The 13,221-nt window shown below is 34.4% G+C and overlaps 2 protein-coding genes across 17 annotated transcripts in view; both read right to left on the reverse strand.

Moving 5' to 3' along the window:
• The window catches only part of LOC106054434 (protein kinase C and casein kinase substrate in neurons protein 3-like), a 228,999-nt gene that overhangs the window by 27,636 nt on the left and 188,142 nt on the right, over positions 1-13,221 (reverse strand). The window lies entirely within an intron of this gene.
• The window catches only part of LOC106054431 (troponin I-like), a 54,455-nt gene that overhangs the window by 24,659 nt on the left and 16,575 nt on the right, over positions 1-13,221 (reverse strand). For 15 of the 16 annotated variants that reach the window (XM_056044758.1, XM_056044754.1, XM_056044757.1 and 12 more), the window contains one exon: positions 3,255-3,357. In XM_056044758.1, coding sequence (XP_055900733.1) covers positions 3,255-3,313 — 59 coding nt within the window. In that variant the 5' untranslated portion in view covers positions 3,314-3,357. Of the gene's footprint in view, positions 1-66; positions 71-3,254; positions 3,358-13,221 lie in introns of those variants that run through there. The other variant, XM_013210286.2, reaches the window with a different exon arrangement.

Genomic DNA, 13,221 nt, shown 5'->3' on the forward strand with positions numbered 1-13,221 from the left:
TCGCGTTGAAATAGTTTGTTGTTGTTGTTGTTTTGGTTACAGTTAGTGTGATCCATGGATACTCACACGAAAGATCAAACGGACTTAATCCTGGAACGGCACAAAGCAAGGAGCTTAATGATCTCCAGCTGAGGTCGATGGCGAAAAGAAATGTTCGCAGTTCATCCACACCTAGGTCTGCAAACTCAGCGGGAAAAAAAAACAACCCACTAAAAGTATCAACTAGACCTGGTGGGTTGTAACGTCAAGAACAACAACAGAAATGACAAGTTATTCCAGGGGGCGGGACTTGCCAACAACGTACCCACACCTCCACTATACGTTGAACTGACACGCCTGAGCCAATTAGATTTGTTGATAAGTACAAGTTATTGTTTCGGTAGCTAACTACGTCATAAGGTTAAAATACATGACAAAAACAAAAACAAAAAAAAACAATCATCTCCCTTTGATAGTCTCCTGTCTGTAAAGTACAAGATGTCCTAGAATTCAATGTATGTAATATCGCCTCTTTAATAGAGGCGTTGAACAAATGACTCTACATAGGCGTCTTGTTATGTTGCAGGGAAGACATTTTGAAGACAGATTTGATATCGGACAAGAAATGTGCGGTAGAAATGCGCCTAGCTGCCCAACTAATGATTTAGTATTTCAATCTTCCAATAGTATGAGATTTTCACTTCCATACTTCACTTTTCATGTACCTCTATTGTAGGTAACCCTAGCGTGGTTGTACGTAAAATGAAAAACTTTTCTACACATCCATCCATTGAATGTCAAAAGACGCCAAGATGCTAAAATATCATTTAATATTGGCACAACATAGGCTCAATACAAACTGTGAAACATGGGGGATCTGCAACCATTCAAACTTAACTCTTGAGGGCCCCCATCTCAACTTAAACATTGCGATCGCCTGTAATCCCATGTACTCAATGGGTTCAAATCCGGTCTTGGGAATTGTAATAACTTTGTTAATGAAATAAAAATAATAACATTTTAAATATTGTTTTGTTAATTTTTTGTGTGAAATTTGAATTGTGTTTTAATGAGTCTAGGCCGCTCTCGAAAACCTCCCCACAATTAAATATATACTCTTTGTCTAAAACATAGTGTTAATAGACTAAAAACCAATGCGCTGTTTACTAAAGATGCATTACAAAGAACAATTGAAGTAATAACCTATTTCAAAATAAAAATAAAAAGTAACTATTAGATGTAAAATACTACTATATATGTAAAATACTAATGCACCTAGAGTACATAAACACCTAAGTCATATCAGTTTAGTGGAATATGGTACCATCAATTGAAAAATGCCATAAATAAAACAAAACACAGAGTGATATGATTATTGATGGATACAGAAAAGGGAACTATAAAGGGAAATATAACTCTAATGAAAAATGAATCCCAATAATGTGAAACGAACATGAAATATCTTAGCTATTTTCATGAAAGTACAGAACTATGAGGTGAGACACGCACCATAACAATAAAAAAGTTGTTACAATCTTTTCCTAGAAGACAAGCATTATTATTATTATTATTATCTTTTCAATGTATATATTTAATAGACTTCACGCCTACAAATGTATTTCTCCTATAGAAGAAAGCATAACGCTACTCTTCAGCCAGTATACAACTGTAAGAATTGCCTAATGTCTACTAGAATCACAATTAAGTTTTCAACACTAAGGGTGTAGGTGAATTAGGATCTATATTTGTAACCATAAGTCATATTTTGCATTTGCTACTGATTTTGAGTTATCGATAGTGTACGAATAGTGTACTAGTGTATTTTTCCTTATATGTCCAATAAGAGAACTTATACATTTAAATAAGAAACATGTTAATTGCAAATAATAATGAATAATGTATTAAAGATTTAATAATTCTTTTTAATGCATCAATAAATATGAATTAAACATAATCAAGATGTTTTCAGTAAGTTACAACACTCCATGACAGGTCAACATGCCTTTAAAGTGAACATGCTGTTAGTTCCCTTGTGGTCAGTGTCAGCATTCTAAGAAAGATGTAGCTTGTCGGTGTCAGTAGTATTTTAAAACGTTCTTTCCATCTCATTACAACAATTAATGTTTGTGCAATAATATCTTAAATACACATTCATTCTTAGAGACAAAATAAGAAGACCATAGAATATGCTTCTATCACAACACCGCTGTCTTCGCGTATCACGCTTAGTAATTCCTTCCAATTGAATCTGTACATAGAGAGGCACTGGAAATGAGGAATTATTATGTCCTAACGGACAGGAATATGAAAAGTTTATAATAAGAAATTTAAAAAGATTTACAACGCTGACATTATGGAAAGCAATATAATCCTTATGGAGCATGTCGCCGAGATGAGTGCAAACCACTAGACAGCTGAACTCAATTACTAATTGAATAATATTTAAAATGTTTGGTTACATTACAGGCTGTTTCCAACTTACTGAACTTGCTCCGAAATTGATCTAACGGAAATGTGTACGCTACTAAGTTATGTAATGTAAATGTGTAAGCTACTAAGTTATGTAATGTAAATGTATAAGCTACTAAGTTATGTAATATAAATGTCTACGCTACTAAGTAATGTAATGTAAATGTGTAAGTTACCAAGTAATGTAATGTAAATGTGTAAGCTACTAAGTTACGTAACGTGCGCAAGTTCTTGTAATAATTTCTGAAGACAGTAACCCTTGCTAGAAATAGTATATGCAGGGCCGGCCTTAGGAATAGGCAAACAAGGGCCTCTGATGGGTAGGGGCCTCGCACAGAACATTTTTGTTTAGCGAAGAAATATGGAAACGTGTGTCCAGTCTTGTGGTTGTAGTAGACTTGGTATTAAATAAAGTGGGCCATTTTAATTTTGAAAAATTTTTCTGTTTCATGTAGGGCTACCAAATTAATTTCGCCTGGGGCCTCCAATGATCTAAGGCCGGCCCTGGTCTATGGTTGGTGTGATAGAGGAACATGAAAAATATGAGAGTACGAACAACAAGGTGCCACACTGTACAGTCCAAGATAAACAGTTTGTTTATAGGCCAATAGGAGCCGGGGGGGGGGGGGTATTGGAAGGCATTCCGTATTCACTGTAACATGGCCTACACTTTTTGTGTCCGGTTGGTCGGAGACTTAAAGACGCTCACTGTAGTTTACATCACTGGACAAGGATGGTCATCCAGAACTAATCAGGTGGTAATCCAACGTGAATCAGAGGGTACTAGAAAGGTAATCATTACTTACTCGTCGTCCCCACCACGACGTCTGCGGCGAGCTTCTCTGCGTTCTTCCAGTGAGGCCATGTTTGGTCAGTGATTGGTCAGTGTCTTCTGTCAAGTACGAAAAGCTGGGGGAAGAACAGACACAAATATGGTTAATGCATAATGTAAAAATAAATATTTGCCTAAATATTATCATGAGTAATAATTAAATCGCAGGAACCCAATGATTTCAGTTTGAACAAATGCCAGAGTTTTTTTTTAGTTACTCTTTAGAATCAAGTACCGGTATTCTAAATTTCAACCCATAAACAAAATGATAGATAGATAGATAGATAGATAGATAGATAGATAGATAGATAGATAGATAGATAGATAGATAGAAAAACAGTAACTAGGTAGGTACAAAGGTGTGTAGAGATAGAAAGTAAAAGATTCTACACGACAGCTAGACAATACCAAAGAGCCTTCCACCAAGCACAGACATGAGTACAGATCTAGGCTCCAGGTTTGCCTGTGAGCTCAGGTAGCTACCACTTGACATGTACCTTATTTTTTTTTGACTTGCTTGTTCATGCAAAGGTGAGTAGGTGGCTTTACAGTAAATACCGAAATGAATGAAGAGCGAGAGAAAATAAGAAAGAGTAATTTGGGGATACTGAGAGAGAGAGAAAGTGAGAATGAGCGAGTGAATGAAAGGGAGCAACAGAAAGATCGAAGTTTTAATAAAAAAAAGAGAAAGAGACAAAAGAGAGTAATTGAGATAAAGAGAGAGAGAGAGGGTGAGAATAAATTTAAGAGAGTGAGAGTAAGGAGGAGAGAGAGAGGAAGAGAGAGACTACAAGGGAGAGCACAAAAGAGAAAATATTTGAGAACCGAATGGAATGAGAGAGAAAGAATGTGTAAGAGAGAGAAATTGAGAGAAAAAGGGAGAGTAAATGAGAGAGAGAGAGAGAGAGTTTCAAGAAAGTATTTCCCCATTAAAGCTAGAATTTGCTAAGTTTCTCTCAATACCTCAAGCTAGGTTTCTCTCTGTGTCAACCTTCCATTAAAACTTTATTTATCAGCAATGAAGCGTAAAGTGTTAGATAATCAATTTCTGTGACTTTATGCGAGCATACAACCTACTCCCTGCATATCCTCTATCTATCACCTTCTCAACGCCTCCGCGTGACCTCTCCCCCCCCCCCCAATCCCGCCCCTCCTTTCCTCAGTCCCAAGTTTCAGGTGTAGGTACCTGTAGGCTGGAAGCCTGGGCTCTCTCAGGTTAGCCAGACAAGAGATGCTAGGCCTGTGGAATGCAGTGGGGCCAGGTCTGGTCTAGGTAGAACTTATCGTTCACCTTTGTGGTAAGCTATTTCTGAGAACTCTGGGCTGGGGTTTTTTTTATAGTCAAAGATAGTGCGAGATGAAAATAGAGGAGAATTACTCAACCAGGCTCTTCATTTTAAACAGATATTTTTTTTTATTGCTTTCTGTGAGAGTAAAAGAGAAGACAAGAGGAAAGAGAAAAAAGAAGAGAGAAAGATAGAAAAAGAAGTTCTAAAGACAGAAAGATAACGAATATTTTGTTCAGATTTTAAAGTCAAAGTACATCTCGTATTTTATATTTTATATGATATTTTGTTCACATTTTTATTTTAAAGTCAAAATACGTCTGGTATTTTATATTTTATATGATATTTTGTTCAGATTTTTAAAGTCAAAAAACATCTGGTATTTTATATTTTATATGATATTTTGTTCACATTTTTATAGTCAAAATACATCTGGTATTTTATAGTTGGCTGTGTGTGTGGCTACGTTGCTATCTATGGAAGTCACAAAACACGTTTGACTTTAAGTAAGATTATAAGAAAAACAATTTTGATCTTCTAAACAGGTCACACAAAAAAAAGGAGAGCTACTCGCATCAGACAATGCGATCCATGGTGTATCTGTTGCAGTGGCCAATGGTTAACGACGGTGTCACGTGGACAGCATGGCGACCAACCGTCTTTGGAGTTGGAAGAACTCGGGAGCGCCCTTAAAATACTGTAATTCAAAATCCCTGTCTTCACCAGGATTCGACATCTTGGTTCATAAGCCAAGAGTTTTAACACTCAACCGCCACTGCGCAAAGTCCCCGCATCCAAACAAAGAGAAACTTAAATATTTTGCTTGGTGTATGAGTGTTCATTGTGACAAAGATGACATTCAATCCCTGGGGCGTGTCTGGGTGGAATGTTGTTCACGTTATTTCTCCCAACTCCCATCGTCGGATCAAATTATTCGTTGTCGATGACAACACATGAATCAATAAACAAAATTAACCAATTACTTCATCAATTAGTTGTAATTAATTAATTTTTGTTTTATATAGAAAATGTACTAAGCTAATGAGAGCAAAGCCTTGAGTAGAGAATTAGGTCATTCGCTAAAAATTTGAGATTAACTAATCTTCTATTTTTACAAATCTTATATCAACTCACTCTGTCTGTCTGTCTGGTAAAAAGTTTGAACATATATATGGATTTAATCCCCTCGTTACGTTTTGGCACGTTTTTTTCCTCCCGATTCCCATTCTCGGATCAAGTTGAAATTTCACATAATTATACATAATCGATAACAATACAAGGATCAATCAACAAATTAACCTATTAGTTAATCATTAAGTACTAATTAATTAACTTTGTTTTATAGAGCAGAAAGGGAGATAAACCCCGTAACCAGATAAATGGCAGTACTAAGCGGTTCCTACCCTTAGACAAGCTTTGTTTTTAAAAAGTATCTTTTTTTTCTATTGCTACTTATTAGTATACCCCCCGCCCCTCAAACTGGTCCACACAAATGGTCGAACCATAACGCAACTGAGTGTGCTATAAGCCATGACATATGCGCTAAATAAGAACAATTAATAAAAATATTTTCAATTGCACAAATGTAGGCCTATTATTGATAGTCTAGAGTTTTTATAAATGAAGTACATGATGGATTCCAAATAACTTATGCAATTTCACTCAATATAAGCTTTTTTTTTTTACAATAGCTTTTATATTTTATTTGTTTTAGTAAACATTAATATATTAAAAAAAAAAGCCCTAGTAACATACTAATAAAAATACATGGAAGACTGTGTCTTAGTTCAGATATGAATTTGAGTAGAACAACAATAATGGAAAGACGAGAAGGCCTACATAGTATTAATACCATAGTATTACATTATTATGTTAGAAACGAACTTATATTCATTCTCTGGTTCTGCCAGGGTTGAGTTTCGTAAACAAAATTCATTGTAGTTCCTTTATCAGTGTCCACTGAGAAATTTTCTAGTAATGTGGCAGGTCTGCAGCAGTACCGCCCTCTGACAGGCAATGAGAATCTTCTTCAGAATGTTAAGAGCCTTGAAGGTATCTGTGAGGTCATTATGGCCTCAGTTGATATTACAACAGGATATATTGTTATTTTGGACAACTTCCACAGCTTAATCTCCAAGCTTAGGTTTACATAAGTTTTTTTTTCTTTTTAGTTTTACTTTATATAATGGGCTAGTGATACGGTAGTGTCAAGGATGGTAGCGGATTTTTTTCTTTTTTGGTAAATAAACTGTAAATCAGGGCGATTATTATTATTTTTTATTTTTGCATTGTGCTCATCGGAGATTGCACAAAACACTTTAAACACAGCAACCTTCCTTTTTTTAATATTTTGTTTTTAAAGATCTCGTTTGTATCATTAAAGCAATAAGATACATAGATGACATAGAAAAAGAAGAGAAAGCGATATTTAGAAACATGTATAACCTAAAAAAAGTGTCTAAAATAAAAAGAAGATTGAAAAATTTCTTTGAAATAAATCACGTGAACAATGTCAAGGACGGTCTATTGAAAGATCAACATTGCCATTGGTCAAAATGAATGCAAAGACGCTGCAAAAAAAAAAAAAAGAAGTTTTTTCAGTGTAATTAATTGTTTCCCCCATTCAAAATGTATAAAACGAGTCAAATTATTGAATATATAGATACTTATTTATTTATAATTTTTTTTTGTTAAAGTAATATTACCCATAATAAATTGCTGTTCTATTATTGCTATGCGTGGAGAGTCTTGAAACATGAAACATAAGCATAATTTAAATGCCACCAATATTTGCCGTTGTGAAATACAGTAAAAACTTAAAAAGAAATTAAGGAAACTCATTTTAGAATTCTCTCTCCTCTTCTCTCTCTCACTCTATCTTTCACACACACACACACTCACTGACACTAAAGTAGCACTAAGGTAGCTCTTACTTTGAGGAGAAAGACATAATATAGCCCAAGAACTAGACGAAACAATGGCGGTGAAGGGAGAGAACTCAAGGATAAAGGAAATTAAATTTTGGCACACTAATAAAGCTGCCGCAAAGAAACCATAGTTTGCTGCCAGAAATATTAGAGCTAGACTAGAGTCTACATAACTTCATTTATTTGCCTAAACCATAGTTTGCTGCCAGAAATATTAGAGCTAGACTAGAGTCTACATAACTTCCTTTATTTGCCTAAACCATAGTTTGCTGCCAGAAATATTAGAGCTAGACTAGAGTCTACATAACTTCATTTATTTGCCTAAACCATAGTTTGCTGCCAGAAATATTAGAGCTAGACTAGAGTCTACATAACTTCATTTATTTGCCTAAACCATAGTTTGCTGCCAGAAATATTAGAGCTAGACTAAAGTCTACATAACTTCCTTTATTTGCCTAAACCATAGTTTGCTGCCAGAAATATTAGAACTAGACTAGAGTCTACATAACTTCATTTATTTGCCTAAACCATAGTTTGCTGCCAGAAATATTAGAACTAGACTAGAGTCTACATAACTTCATTTATTTGCCTAAACCATAGTTTGCTGCCAGAAATATTAGAACTAGACTAGAGTCTACATAACTTCCTTTATTTGCCTAAACCATAGTTTGCTGCCAGAAATATTAGAACTAGACTAGAGTCTACATAACTTCATTTATTTGCCTAAACCATAGTTTGCTGCCAGAAATATTAGAACTAGACTAGAGTCTACATAACTTCCTTTATTTGCCTAAACCATAGTTTGCTGCCAGAAATATTAGAACTAGACTAGAGTCTACATAACTTCCTTTATTTGCCTAAACCATAGTTTGCTGCCAGAAATATTAGATCTAGACTAGAGTCTACATAACTTCCTTTATTTGCCTAAACCATAGTTTGCTGCCAGAAATATTAGAGCTAGACTAGAGTCTACATAACTTCATTTATTTGCCTAAACCATAGTTTGCTGCCAGAAATATTAGAACTAGACTAGAGTCTACATAACTTCATTTATTTGCCTAAACCATAGTTTGCTGCCAGAAATATTAGAACTAGACTAGAGTCTACATAACTTCATTTATTTGCCTAAACCATAGTTTGCTGCCAGAAATATTAGAACTAGACTAGAGTCTACATAACTTCATTTATTTGCCTAAACCATAGTTTGCTGCCAGAAATATTAGAACTAGACTAAAGTCTACATAACTTCCTTTATTTGCCTAAACCATAGTTTGCTGCCAGAAATATTAGAACTAGACTAGAGTCTACATAACTTCCTTTATTTGCCTAAACCATAGTTTGCTGCCAGAAATATTAGAACTAGACTAGAGTCTACATAACTTCCTTTATTTGCCTAAACCATAGTTTGCTGCCAGAAATATTAGAGCTAGACTAGAGTCTACATAACTTCATTTATTTGCCTAAACCATAGTTTGCTGCCAGAAATATTAGAACTAGACTAGAGTCTACATAACTTCCTTTATTTGCCTAAACCATAGTTTGCTGCCAGAAATATTAGAACTAGACTAGAGTCTACATAACTTCATTTATTTGCCTAAACCATAGTTTGCTGCCAGAAATATTAGAGCTAGACTAGAGTCTACATAACTTCCTTTATTTGCCTAAACCATAGTTTGCTGCCAGAAATATTAGAACTAGACTAGAGTCTACATAACTTCCTTTATTTGCCTAAACCATAGTTTGCTGCCAGAAATATTAGAACTAGACTAGAGTCTACATAACTTCCTTTATTTGCCTAAACCATAGTTTGCTGCCAGAAATATTAGAACTAGACTAGAGTCTACATAACTTCCTTTATTTGCCTAAACCATAGTTTGCTGCCAGAAATATTAGAACTAGACTAGAGTCTACATAACTTCCTTTATTTGCCTAAACCATAGTTTGCTGCCAGAAATATTAGAACTAGACTAGAGTCTACATAACTTCCTTTATTTGCCTAAACCATAGTTTGCTGCCAGAAATATTAGAACTAGACTAGAGTCTACATAACTTCCTTTATTTGCCTAAACCATAGTTTGCTGCCAGAAATATTAGAACTAGACTAGAGTCTACATAACTTCCTTTATTTGCCTAAACCATAGTTTGCTGCCAGAAATATTAGAACTAGACTAGAGTCTACATAACTTCCTTTATTTGCCTAAACCATAGTTTGCTGCCAGAAATATTAGAACTAGACTAGAGTCTACATAACTTCCTTTATTTGCCTAAACCATAGTTTGCTGCCAGAAATATTAGAGCTAGACTAGAGTCTACATAACTTCATTTATTTGCCTAAACCATAGTTTGCTGCCAGAAATATTAGAACTAGACTAGAGTCTACATAACTTCCTTTATTTGCCTAAACCATAGTTTGCTGCCAGAAATATTAGAACTAGACTAGAGTCTACATAACTTCATTTATTTGCCTAAACCATAGTTTGCTGCCAGAAATATTAGAACTAGACTAGAGTCTACATAACTTCATTTATTTGCCTAAACCATAGTTTGCTGCCAGAAATATTAGAACTAGACTAGAGTCTACATAACTTCCTTTATTTGCCTAAACCATAGTTTGCTGCCAGAAATATTAGAACTAGACTAGAGTCTACATAACTTCCTTTATTTGCCTAAACCATAGTTTGCTGCCAGAAATATTAGAACTAGACTAGAGTCTACATAACTTCCTTTATTTGCCTAAACCATAGTTTGCTGCCAGAAATATTAGAACTAGACTAGAGTCTACATAACTTCCTTTATTTGCCTAAACCATAGTTTGCTGCCAGAAATATTAGAACTAGACTAGAGTCTACATAACTTCCTTTATTTGCCTAAACCATAGTTTGCTGCCAGAAATATTAGAACTAGACTAGAGTCTACATAACTTCCTTTATTTGCCTAAATCATAGTTTGCTGCCAGAAATATTAGAACTAGACTAGAGTCTACATAACTTCATTTATTTGCCTAAACCATAGTTTGCTGCCAGAAATATTAGAACTAGACTAGAGTCTACATAACTTCATTTATTTGCCTAAACCATAGTTTGCTGCCAGAAATATTAGAACTAGACTAGAGTCTACATAACTTCATTTATTTGCCTAAACCATAGTTTGCTGCCAGAAATATTAGAACTAGACTAGAGTCTACATAACTTCCTTTATTTGCCTAAACCATAGTTTGCTGCCAGAAATATTAGAGCTAGACTAGAGTCTACATAACTTCATTTATTTGCCTAAACCATAGTTTGCTGCCAGAAATATTAGAACTAGACTAGAGTCTACATAACTTCCTTTATTTGCCTAAACCATAGTTTGCTGCCAGAAATATTAGAACTAGACTAGAGTCTACATAACTTCATTTATTTGCCTAAACCATAGTTTGCTGCCAGAAATATTAGAACTAGACTAGAGTCTACATAACTTCCTTTATTTGCCTAAACCATAGTTTGCTGCCAGAAATATTAGAACTAGACTAGAGTCTACATAACTTCCTTTATTTGCCTAAACCATAGTTTGCTGCCAGAAATATTAGAACTAGACTAGAGTCTACATAACTTCCTTTATTTGCCTAAACCATAGTTTGCTGCCAGAAATATTAGAACTAGACTAGAGTCTACATAACTTCATTTATTTGCCTAAACCATAGTTTGCTGCCAGAAATATTAGAACTAGACTAGAGTCTACATAACTTCATTTATTTGCCTAAACCATAGTTTGCTGCCAGAAATATTAGAACTAGACTAGAGTCTACATAACTTCCTTTATTTGCCTAAACCATAGTTTGCTGCCAGAAATATTAGAACTAGACTAGAGTCTACATAACTTCCTTTATTTGCCTAAACCATAGTTTGCTGCCAGAAATATTAGAACTAGACTAGAGTCTACATAACTTCCTTTATTTGCCTAAACCATAGTTTGCTGCCAGAAATATTAGAACTAGACTAGAGTCTACATAACTTCATTTATTTGCCTAAACCATAGTTTGCTGCCAGAAATATTAGAACTAGACTAGAGTCTACATAACTTCATTTATTTGCCTAAACCATAGTTTGCTGCCAGAAATATTAGAACTAGACTAGAGTCTACATAACTTCCTTTATTTGCCTAAACCATAGTTTGCTGCCAGAAATATTAGAACTAGACTAGAGTCTACATAACTTCCTTTATTTCAAATTTTTTGACAATGCCTATGTTAATTCAATCTGTCTGGTAGAAAAGCTTGAACGCGTTCTCTCACACCCATTCTCTGAAAAAGTTGAAACTTTGCACAGGTATTCATAGTGAAGACAATACACGAATCAGAATAAAAAACAATAAATAAACCAGTGAGAGATTTATATGAACTAGATTCATCGTTATATTCGAAAGATAAAGTAAAGAATGCAATTTTTCTTGTAAAAACGCAAAGTACGTTATACTTATGAAATCAATTATATTAGTTTTCGAAGTGCTATGAATAGTATTGCTGTATGGATACACCGTAGTGGGGGAAACAAATGTTGTAATTGCCTTTGATTCAAGACTTCTTGAATAAAAAAAAATTGGCTACAATTAAATTTTCTACCAGAGAATGAACTAAACATTTTCACCTGCAGAACTAACGGAAAATTTCTTTTTCTCTTCACCGGTAGAACTCTTCTTTTCTTCGAGGAGGTAAAATAAAAAAAGGGGGAAGAAAGAAACTATACTGATCTAAAAGCATTTTGTTTAAATGATCTTTATTACCTCCCCTTTATTCTGAAATTGATCGAATATAGAATCAATTTAAAATAACCCAAAACATCACTTCGGCATTTCTGGAAAGAGAGAGCCATAGTAACCAAGCACAGAGCAGAAAGTTTGTTAAAATGGAAAATATTTCATCCACATCCACATGACAGGCTTAAAGTGAAAACTAGCAGACGGACATAGAGAACTAGATCGTCCTTTATATTCTTTGCAGACTTCCATTGCTGAGATGGCTCTTTCGTCTAATCTTGAGAATTAGGCTAGTAGTTAAAACAGAGAAAACTTGGCAAGATCAAGCAACAAACATTAAACACTTTGGGATACGAATATTTGTTTTTGATATATAAATGTTTTCGAATTTAAACTTTTGTTTTTAAATTCGATTTGCTACAAGCCTTACATCTGAAACGGAACACTCAAAGCAAAATATAAAATAATACTTAAAAAAAACAACTAATCTCATATAAGGGGAAGAAATCCACATTCACAACCATATATCTCATACTGTAATATTTATTTTCCCCTTTCAACCATCAAACTAAATAAATTTATTACCACCATTTAATCACTATTTAATCAATGAATTGGTTAAATGTTTTGATTGATTCATTTTTACTCTGAGAAACAATGAATAATTGTGCAAAGTTTCAACTTGATTCTAAACTGGGAAGTGAGAGAAATAGCGTGTTTCAAATGGCACAGAGAGTGTCAGCTTAGTAAAAAGATAAAGTGTCAAGATTTTGTATTTCTTTATTAAGAACACTTTCCCCGTTTAGTGTGAATGTGTCTGTGTGTGTGTGTGTCTGTGTGGGGGCTATTGCATTTGTTCTGTTATTTCGCTAGTTTTCCTGTTTCGTCTTACAAACAAACAAAATATCGAATGCTATTAATCAGTTTATGGAGCTACGTAATACCAGAAAGAGTTGGAGTTTCACCTTAGTCGGAAAGACACGCCTCTACCTAC

This window comes from Biomphalaria glabrata, chromosome 10 (genome assembly GCF_947242115.1).
Source record: "Biomphalaria glabrata chromosome 10, xgBioGlab47.1, whole genome shotgun sequence".
Classification (NCBI taxonomy): domain Eukaryota; kingdom Metazoa; phylum Mollusca; class Gastropoda; family Planorbidae; genus Biomphalaria; species Biomphalaria glabrata.